This window comes from Oncorhynchus nerka, linkage group LG24 (genome assembly GCF_034236695.1).
Source record: "Oncorhynchus nerka isolate Pitt River linkage group LG24, Oner_Uvic_2.0, whole genome shotgun sequence".
NCBI classification, from domain to species: domain Eukaryota; kingdom Metazoa; phylum Chordata; class Actinopteri; order Salmoniformes; family Salmonidae; genus Oncorhynchus; species Oncorhynchus nerka.
The window spans coordinates 60,825,666-60,836,763 of NC_088419.1; the positions used below are offsets into that span (position 1 = coordinate 60,825,666).

Sequence of the window (11,098 nt, forward strand, 5' to 3'; positions counted from 1 at the left end):
AAAAACGAGTTCTGTACTAATAATAACGTAATAATTAAAACTTTATCAAATAGACGAGTGTAGGGAGTCGATAAACCAGATTTCGAGGATCCTCAATCACCGTTTAAATCTCCAGTTTGGGAACATTAGATTACAACGGCGATGGACAGAGTTGTGGACAAAACGTTACCATTATGTCTCCACGCTCAACGAGAGCAGTCTGCAGACTCCTCAAATATAGTGCATTCTGAAAGAATTCAGACACCTTTACTTTTTCCACATTGTTAAGTTACAGCCTTATTCTAAATCCTCATCTACACACAATACCCCATAATGACAAAGTGAACACAGGTTTGATAAAAAAACAGAAATACCTTATTTACATAAGTATTCAGACCTTTGCTATGAGACTCAAAATTGAGCTCAGGTGCATCCTGTACCCATTGATCACCCTTGAGATGTTTCTACAACTTGGAGTCCACCTGTGATAAATTCAATTGATTGAACATGATTTGGAAAGGCACACACCTGTCTATATAAGGTTCCACAGTTGGCAGTGCATGTCTGAGCAAAAAGCAAGTCATGAAGTCGAAGGAATTGTCCATAGAGCTCAGAGACAGGATTGTGCTGAGGCAGAGATCTGGGGAAGGGTACCAAAAAAAAAAATGTCTGCAGCATTGAAGGTCCAAGAACACAGTGGCCTCCATCATTCTTAAATAGGAGAAGTGTGAAACCACCAAGACTCTTCCTAGAGCTGGCCACACTAAACAATCGGGGGAGAAGGGCCTTGGTCAGGGAGGTGACCAAGAACCCGATGGTCACTGACAGAGCTCTTCTGTGGAGATGGGAGAAACTTACAGAAGGACAACCATCTCTGCAGCACTCCACCAATCAGGCATTTATGGTAGAGTGGCCAGACAGAAGCCACTCCTCAGTAAAAGGCACATTACAGCCTTTGGAGCTGGTAAAAAGGCACATAATGGACTCAGAGAAATAAGATTCTCTGGTCTGACGAAACCAAGATTGAACTCTTCGGCATGAATGCCAAGCGTCATGTCTGAAGGAAACCTTGCACCATCCCTACGGAAAGGCAAGTTGGTGTCAGAATCATGCTGTGGAGATGTTTTTCATCGGCAGGGACTAGTCTAGTCTAGTCTAGTCAAGGTCGAGGGAAAGATGAACAGTGCAAAGTACAGAGATCCTTGATGAAAACCTGCTCCAGAGCGATTAGGACCTCAGTCTAGGGCGAAGGTTCACCTTCCAACAGGACAATGACCCTAACCACACAGCCAAGACAACACAGGAGTGGCTTCAGGACAAGTCTCTGAATGTGCTCGAGTGGCCCAGCCAGAGCCCGGACTTGAACCCGATTGAACATCTCTGGAGACCTGAAAATGGCTGTACAGCAACGCTTTCCACCCAACCTGACACAGCTTGAGAGGATCTGCAGAGAAGAATGGGAGAAACTCCCCAAATACAGGTGTGCCAATCTTGTAGTGTCATACCGAAGAAGACTATGCTTTAATCGCTGCCAAATGTGCTTCAACAAAGTACTGAGTAACAGGTCTGAATTCTAATGTAAATTTAATATTTCAGTTTATTTTTAATAAAATGTGCAAATTTCTAAAATCCTGGTTTTGCCTTGTCATTATGGGGTAATGTGTGCAGATTCAGGGGGGGAATGATTTCATCAATTTTAGAATATGGCTGTAACGTAACAAAATGTTGGAAAAGTCAAGGGGTCTGAATACATTCCGAACCCACTGTATTTTGACACATTTATACCGACATCACCCCAGTATACCGGAGCAAGACAAACTCAAAGAAACATCGGAGCCCCTCTGCATTAAACCAGAACTTGGCAGCGGATTCTGACCAGGCCAAAGAAAGTACAAGCGTGCTAGGTAGGCTATGTTTAGATTTTTTACAGTCGGATATGCACCCCTTCCCAGTGATTGAGAATAGGGGGTTTCAGCACCTCGTGAAAAGTGCTTGAGCCACATTACGAACTTACCTCATGCACCTCAGCAAACAGGTAGTACTCGCTCTATATAAGCAAGCCAAAGTTTTCAATTAAGTGGGCAGTGCACCCTGTGTTGTGCTTAACAGTGACCGCCCATCACATTAACCAGGAATGGGAGATGTACCGTGCTACAGATACTCCACCTTTATGAGAGTCACAAGCACACATCTGGCACTGTAGGAGGCAGTGCCATGGTGCGCTCATAAGCAAGATGGAAGTAGACATTTACCACATACAACTGGGGAAAATCCACTTGAACGGCCCTCCAACTGGCAATTACTAGTGGGAAACGCATCTATCATCCTGAGCACCTACTTCTCCCACATGGTGACCTCTGACATTAACTGCTAAGGAAATGGCCAATATAGCAGAATTTTGGGCTGGTTAAAAATGCAACAAAACATTTTTTTTTAAATCTAACTTTATAATTTAATTAGAAACATAAGTGGTGTAAAGTACTTCAGTAGTTTTTGGGGTAACTGTACTTCACCATTTACATTTGACAACTTTTACTCCATTTTCCTAAAGAAAATGTCCTTTTTACTCCATACATTTTCCCTGACACCCAAAATTACTCGTTATATTTCGAATGCTTAGCAGGACAGAAAATTATCCAATTCACACACTTATCACAAGAACATCCCCGGTCATTCCTACTGCCTCTGACCTGGCGGACTCACAAAACAGAGAACATCCCCGGTCGTCCCTACTGCCTCTGACCTGGCGGACTCACAAAACAGAGAACATCCCCGGTCGTCCCTACTGCCTCTGATCTGGCCGACTCACAAAACAGAGAACATCCCCGGTCGTCCCTACTGCCTCTGATCTGGCCGACTCACAAAACACAAACGCTTCATTTGGAGTGTGCGCCTGGCTATCCGTAAATTAAAAAAATTCTAGAAAATTGTGTAATATAAGGAATGTGAAATTATTTTTTATATTTAAAACCAAATACTTTTACTTAAGTAGGATTTTACTGGGTGACTTTCACTTGTCAATTTCTACTAAGGCATCTTTACTTTTACTGAAGTACGACAAATGGGTACTTTTTCATGATAGCTGTACTTTTAGTTTATGGTTGACGCAGCTTGCTGGCCATTAGTTATTCAACATTTCACAACGAGTTAAAAATCACATGAATGCATCCAATTGGTTTTTACGACTTCACAACTGGTCAATTCCCACGACCCACATGGTTACAGACGCAGCATCAGAGTGAAAATAATCCTGGCACAACAGACAATGCCAGGAACATTGTGAATGCTTTACAATACGAATGGCATTTAAAAATGTAATTAATTTAACCTTGACCCCAAAACCACAATACAGCCCGAACTGTGGGTTTGGTGAACTGTTAACTGCTAACTCTAGCAGGCTTGAAACTGCACATGCACGTCACACGCCAAACTCCACACATTGGAACAATGCTGAAACATCAATCTATGGGCGAGTCAGTGCCACTTTTACATTGTTGACTAAATCAACATGAAAGAAAATCCATCTTGCAAATTCAGCAGGCTACGATGTGAAAGAAGCTTTTAGAAGTTCTGTCTGGCTTTTATTACGTATAGTGAATGCCATCTTTCACAGCACCTTCTTACCCACTCCTATCAATAAAATCATTTTAGAACATCAGTTTTACTCTGCGTTTACTTTCAAATAAATCCAGTCATTACTAAAATATGTAATGTGATAGGTATGTATTTATTTATTTTAAAATCTGTCTCTTCCCCAAATAAAGGGCATGATGACGCAACATTTGCGAGGGGGGGAATTTGATTTCACTGGTCCTCAACTCACAGCTCAGACTTCACTCAGGATAAATGCAGTTAGCCTTCACCGGCGCAGGTTAGTTCTGAAGCATTCGTTGCCATATAAATTCACCTGGCTAAAAGGTGAGACAATTTCATGTTAGCGGTTATCCCAAGTTGAACTTAGAGTTGTCCAAAGTTACCTCCTCAAACCAGGTAGGTAGTATACCCCCCTGGAGTCATTAGGCTATCAACAGAATCAGGGAGGTTCTTGAGCTAAAGACATTTCCCCATAAGTAGATCGAAAAATGTTGTATTGTCCGGATAGGTGCAGTGAAATCTGTTGTTTTACAGGGTCAGCCTTAATAGGTGGAGCAAATTAGGGTTAAGTGCTTTGCTCAAGGGCACCGACAGATTTTTTCAACTTGTCAGCTCAGGTATTCAAACCAGCAACCTTCTCGGTTACTGGCCCATCACTCTAACCGCTAGGCTAGGTATAGGTGTGGTGAAGACATGGGGTTAGGGTAAGTGTGTTTTCAATGACCATGTGCTATGACAGGTAGCCTAGTGATTATTGCATTGGGCCAGTAACCGGAAGGTTGCTGACAGGGTAAACATCTGTCGTTCTGCCCCTGAGCAAGGCAGTTCCCCGGGCGCCGAAGACGTGGATGTCAATTAAGGCCCCCCGCACCTCTCTGATTCAGAGGGGTAGGGTTAAATGCGGAAGACACATTTCAGTTGAATACATTCAGTTGGACAACTGACTAGGTATCCCCCTTTCCCTTATCCGCACCATGCCGTAGAGCAGGTCTAGAGCCCTCAGGCGGATGGACTCGTCCTTGTCATCCAGACACTGCAAGATGAGGTCCTTGTGGGACTGGACAGACTTGGGATGAGTCTTCAGTATCTTGGACATGGCCAGCAGGCCCAGGTACTTCACTATGAACAAAGACAACACACTCAGTGGCCAGGGCACTATACACTGGGCCTTCTACTCTACTTCCCTATGCACTAGACTAGAGGTTGTGCACTATGGAGACTGTACTACAAGCCATACAGCATGCCTTTACACTCCGCAGTAGACATTATCTTATGAGTATAGCCTACCTCCCTGTCTTAGAGCACAAGAGGTCTATTGGTCACCCAAAATATCTTGAACAATCTATGTCTCTTTGGCTGTCTTCACTATCCCCTCTCAACCACTGAAACCTCACTGATTACATTACTGTAGGCCCTATTCTAAATGCCTCTCTTACATAATATGACTGTCTACACAGTATAGTATACAAAATGTGCTGTCTGACTGACTACCTGATATTTTCACATACATTAAAACAAAGAAAAGGAAAATACAAAGAAACACAAAACGATGGAGAACACATACACGAGACAACATATACACGAGACAACATATACACGAGACAACATATACACGAGACAACATATACACATGGACGTTTCGTTTTTTGTCACCAACTTGAGTCCTAGGTATATGTAGCCATTATGCAATAATATTTTTGTGTTGTTGCTGAATCAGGCATACTATAACAGCCAATTATTATCTGGGCTGTTGATATCTCAGGCGCAGATAGCTGCATATCAGGTTTATGTGTGAATGTGACCTTGAGGTGAAGTGATGTTGTGCAGATACAGGTTTGGTTTCATCAGAGCAGGTCAGGAGAAGCCCTGTAAACACTATGATGTTTGAGACTAAAGTGGTGTCAAATGTGAGCAAGGGAGGGGTTAGAGCCTGTTTATGTTATGAGCCTACCTAGCGAAACAGTCGAGAACTCAAATGAAAAACAAGACATAGCTGCCAACGTATATATCTGATCTACACACAACCTACTAAGGGGCCCAGATAACTCGAATCACCAGCTGCATCAACATAATGATCGTAGATGGTTTATTAACTTACTGTTAGCCGTAACCTGTTAGACCAATGAGTGACTTATCAAATATACTGAAAGTTTTAAAATTAATAGCCTGATGAAGTAGAGATGTATAAATGGATGAAGACAAAACCCTACCTTTTGATGCAGTCACAACTGCAACTATGTGCAGTGAAATGTAAAACAGCCCCCTGTGTGGGACCAGGATCAAAATGTCGAGTTATCCAGAGTTTGGGATCTAGGTTGTTGGAAGCTAGATGGGTGGCTACTCAGAAACACACAGACAATGAGAGAATGACACACTGCAGGCATTGACAGAGGGCTCACAGTTCTGGTCCGAGTCTTCAATCAGGATTCGCAGTTTCTGGACACAGAGCTAAGGATAGAGAGAAGGGAGGAAGAGAGGGGAAGGGAAAGTGCCATTACAATCAATTCAGGTCCAGTGTTAGTAATATAATTTGGGCACCGCAACTGTTTTGGGGAAAAAGTGACCGTATATCCCAGCTGATGTCTTTGTACATTAAATACATGTATCTAGACATGTTAGGAGCTATAAAATCACACATTTTATTCAGTTGCACTAGCCTGTTTGATCTGTTGTTGTTCATCTTTTGAAAAAGACTTGTGTATGGTAAAAACAAAGAATTAAAAAAGATTCATGGTTTAAACATGCAACGTCATCAAATTGGAGTGGAAAGGGTTAACATCATTAGCTACAAGAGAAAGTGTGGGCATGACGGCTGAAACTTACCTGAATACTAGCACTGTGATTTGGCATCCCGGAGGACAGGGAAATCAACACTGCAACAGAGGACAACGACAATCAGATCCTGCTGTGACAACAACTCAACAAACTTGTCAAAAACAACTTATCACGAGCTGCAATCTTAAAAGCACAGTGATGTTTTTCACTTCACAGAAAACAAACCGCATAGTCAACACAACCTCCTCAGTGGCACATCACAGGCACAAAAAAAATAACTGCCCACGTTGAAGATTATAGACATAGCACAGAGAATATTGTGTTTTTATTATGACTGTTTATGAGCCAGAAATAACTGGGCTTGCCCACATCTTCAGTTAACACGCAAGCTTCACAAAGAGGGATCCCTACACCCGGCACACAGACTAAAATGTACCTACAAAAAGAAGAAGTGAGAAGACGAATACTGACCTGCTATTACAGTGTTGACACATTCATATAGAAGTGACATAGCCGAGGTACTGTGAGAGAAGAAGAAGGGGTAAGAAAAGGAGTAGGGATAGACAGAAGGTCATTATTTTCATCAGACAACATTTTGTTATAGGGATTGAACAAAACACCTATTGGTTGGATCTCTGTGTGTGTGTGTGTTTTACCTGTGGATGAGGTTTGTTAGGGGCTCAATCAGCTTCTTCCCCAAGCGAGGCTCCAGGGGTGTGAGGGCACCAAACTGAAACACACACAAACACACTAATGGCGCAACACCTCTCCATGTTGTGATACTTGGCAATAATTTGTTACTGACACACATTCATTCCCACAGCTCCCTGTTCACTCACCAGCTTGATGATCTTGATGAGGACCCAATTGTTGGTGGAGGAGGTCATGAGCTTGAAGAAGAGCGGGGCAAGAGACAGGTAGTTCTTGGGGTTTCTCCTGGCCAGCTCACAGATGACATTAACAGCCGCTGACTGGACCCCTACAGGACAGAGGCATCACAGGGAGTGTTGAGATGAAATCAACAAAATCCATGCTGAAGGACATTATGATACGAATGAGGTGAAATGCATTCAAATCATTTGAAAAAGCTTCCACCAGTTAAGACACAAAATTCCTTAGGTATTGCATAATTTATGATTCAAGGTAATAAAAAAACCTGTCTGGCCCCAACCAACAGAGAAGTAGGTAGGTACTAGGTAGTCTATCTCACCAGGGTCAGGGTCTTCCAGTTTCTCCTTCAGCCTGGGGAAAGCAGGGCGCAGAGACTCTGGGTACTTCAGGAACACCTTGTACATGATAAGTACGGCCTTCTTCCTGATGTACGGCTTTGTGTGGGACATCTGCAGCACAAGCAGAGATAGGTCAGAGAAGCATGAAACAGACTAAATGTGTAAAAAGAACTTGAAGCTGAGAATGTGACTCACAAGAGTCATGATGTCATTGGCCAGGTCCCGAGCCAGGTCAGGGGTCACGAAGCAGGAGAGGCCAGTGAGAGCCACGCCAGTGTCGTACTGGTTAGGACTGCTCAGATCCTGAGAGAAAAAAAAATTATGAAAAAGAGAGAGAAAGCAAAAGAGGAGAAAGAAATAGACGGAGAGGGGAGGAAATAGCAGGTATCAGAACTGGTCTTTAATCAGAGACCTGCAGGCCAAAAGTCAGGGGAAAATAGCAACACTGACCTTTCGGATCTGATTGGTTGTCAGCATGATGACATCAGTGCTCTCATGAAAGCACTGGGAGGCAGCCAGGTAACCAATTCTCTGGAGGAAAAAGCACATGTTAAACCTCTGACCTAAGGCAAATTAAATCTTGAGTAGAACATTCTCAAATACCAACATTATAGAAGCACATTATTTCACTTTTTCACCTTGTATGTGAATTTTGAGGAACTCATGACTTCCACGATGTTGAATGCAGCCCAGCTGACATCATAGCCCAGCATCTGTAACTGTTAACACACCAGGGGAGAGGGCATTGAACATCCACTATGCTGTCCCTGTGGACAGTGAGAGCTAAATGCATTATCAAAAAGAGCTTTTCCTAGGTATGGCAGTATTCAAAGTACATGCTATCAAGTGAAAAAGTATGCAGAGTAGGCCAAGGATATATAGCTAGTGTTTTTGCTTGCGCATCTCTGTGCTGTTCACTGGGAGGGAAGTTTCAGTGAGGGCAATTTCAGTGATGGCAGTTTTAGCGAGGGGTGCTGGTCTGTGGTCTTACGTAGGTGAGTTTGCACACAGCATTGGCCTTGACAGCAATGTTGTCCTGCTTGAGCTCCTGCTTGATCTCATCAATGCAGGTGGAGATGTACTTAGCCTGAGAAGAGACAGAGGAACATCAGACAGGGCAATGACAACCTCCACATGATACTTTACTTTCCTCTCCTGGTTGACCTCCGTGAAACAGTTTACAAATAGTCTAAGGGGAGAAGTCCTAAGGTCATTTGAAATGTCATTAATTTTATACATCTATAAAATAAAGGATAATCAAACAGAGCTTCTGATCAGAAATGTTTTAGGCTTTTTCAGTCTACGGTTGAATGGGTTTTATTCTGAACTTGGAATTAAAGAATAAGTAGTGAGTAACCTTTAATTCAAGATTTTATTCTACATTTATCTGCTACACAGAGACTGTTTAGCATGGTTAGACTTTCTGATAGAGCAGAGTAAAACATTGGTGGAACAGAACCTTGGAACACACACACAGAGAGCTCTATAATACAAGTGTGCTGGTCATGTGTCTGCAGTCATGAGACAGTGACAGGGGGAAGAGGGAGGGTGGCTTGTACTCTAGGCTGCAGAGCATGGACACACAGGGCCATGCTCTGAAATCACCAGAGTGCTCTCCTATCACATTCTGACTCAACGACCGATTCAGATCCTATTGAATTCATTGGAATAGCTGTTCTACAGCCAAGGCCTACATTGTGCTAGCACAGCAGGTTCTCCAGGAGGTACAGGGAGAGACCTTCTCAGACGCAGTTCTTCTTCCAGGGACAGGAAGATATATATACACACACATTTAAAAAAATATTTACCTTTATTTAACTAGGCAAGTCAGATAAGAACCAATTCTTATTTACAATGGCGGCCTACCCCGGCCAAACCCTAACGAATGCTGGGCCAATTGTGCGCCGCCCTATAGAACTTCCAATCACGGCCGGTTGTGATACAGCCTGGAATCGAACCAGGGTCTGTAGTGACACCTCTAGAACTGAGATGCAGTGCCTTAGACCGCTGCGCCACTCAGGAGCCCACAACATCCCTGTTAGTGTTACATATTATTGTCTTCTACAATGTAATATCAGTTGCATTGTGTGCCTTAACACCTTTTTAGATTTGCTTCCCTTTTAAATGAGGGCGTGACTAAGTAGAATAGGTTTGGCTGTATTATATCCCTACCTGCATAAAGCAAATAGAGTCCAGGTCTGGAGAGAACACACACAAGGCATTAATATTTCAGTGAGCTGTCCACTGTTGGCTCGGTATCCAACACCTTAACTTAGTAAGCATGGTTAAGTTACACAAAAAGGACCACATTAGGACTTGAATCAAAAGATCATGGTTTTGTACAGTGGTCAAAGATATCATGCTTTGTCGGTCTGGCTAAGCAATGAAAAAGCACATGACAAAACATGTACTTTATTTTGCCAGATAACTGACTGGGAAAATAATTAGTCAGTGGCCACCATAGCTCTGTGGAATCCAGCAGCAGCTATCCATTTTTTAAATTTTATTTAACTAGGCAAGTCAGTTAAGAACAAATTCTTATTTATAATGACGGCCTACCAAAAGTAAAAAGGCCCCTTGAGGGGATGGGGGCTGGAATTTAAATATACAAATAAATTTAATAAAAATATAGGACAAAACACATCATAACGAGAGACAACACTACATAAAGAGAAACCTAAGACAACATAGCATGGCAGCAACACATGACAACACAGCATTGTAGCAACACAACAACATGGTAGCAACAACATGTAGCAGCACAAAACAGGGTACAAAGATTGTTGGGCACAGACAACAGCACAAAGGGAAAGGTAGAGACAACAATACATCACACTAAGCAGCCACAACTGTCAGTAAGTGCCCATGATTGAGTCTTTGAATGAAGAGATGGAGATAAAACTGTCCAGTTTGAGTGTTTGTTGCAGCTCGTTCCAGTCGCTAGCTTGCAGCGAACTGAAAAGAGGAGCAATCAAGGCGTGTATAAAAATAAACCAAGACTTAAAATGGTAGAACAGGTCAACTCACAATGTTACACCTAGGCCTAAATCCCATTCCCAATTCAACATTGGTCCAGCTCACTCTTCTGCAATAAGAGACTCCCTATGTCCTAGCTACTGAATGGCATATTTTTTTGAATGGTAGCAATACATCCAGCCTAACAGCATAATAGTCTCCACTAAGTGACATAATTTCCTAAAAAATTTAAATCGGTTTAAAACTAAGGAATTAATTCTGGAGCAACTTCCACCTCCATATCTCATTCAAACAGTGCCCTCTATTGGACAGACTATAGACCAACCCACTGTCACCCTCTGTGATGATGCTGTGATGATCTAATTTGCAGAACACAGCATCATTCTGAAAACACTGGTGTGACACCCATGAAGACAGGAGCATTTCCTACCATAAAAGCTGTCATATCACAGGGAACTTTAATCAACCGTTATGAGGCTGTTCCCTGTTATGGCAATACTTAATATTCATTTTTTTCCACACCACATTGGATGTCCTCTGATGTT

At 42.6% G+C, this 11,098-nt stretch overlaps 1 protein-coding gene across 6 annotated transcripts in view; it reads right to left on the reverse strand.

The window, feature by feature from the left end:
• LOC115108344 (AP-3 complex subunit delta-1-like) overlaps positions 1 to 11,098 on the reverse strand; it is a 31,523-nt gene that overhangs the window by 19,031 nt on the left and 1,394 nt on the right. For all 6 annotated transcript variants that reach the window (XM_065009024.1, XM_065009022.1, XM_029632555.2 and 3 more), the window contains exons 2-12: positions 8,569 to 8,664; positions 8,216 to 8,296; positions 8,028 to 8,108; positions 7,773 to 7,880; positions 7,559 to 7,688; positions 7,188 to 7,327; positions 7,005 to 7,078; positions 6,820 to 6,869; positions 6,397 to 6,446; positions 5,973 to 6,021; positions 4,547 to 4,692 (exon numbers count right to left, since the gene is read on the reverse strand). In XM_065009024.1, coding sequence (XP_064865096.1) covers positions 4,547 to 4,692; positions 5,973 to 6,021; positions 6,397 to 6,446; positions 6,820 to 6,869; positions 7,005 to 7,078; positions 7,188 to 7,327; positions 7,559 to 7,688; positions 7,773 to 7,880; positions 8,028 to 8,108; positions 8,216 to 8,296; positions 8,569 to 8,664 — 1,005 coding nt within the window. The remainder of the gene's footprint in view (positions 1 to 4,546; positions 4,693 to 5,972; positions 6,022 to 6,396; positions 6,447 to 6,819; positions 6,870 to 7,004; positions 7,079 to 7,187; positions 7,328 to 7,558; positions 7,689 to 7,772; positions 7,881 to 8,027; positions 8,109 to 8,215; positions 8,297 to 8,568; positions 8,665 to 11,098) is intronic.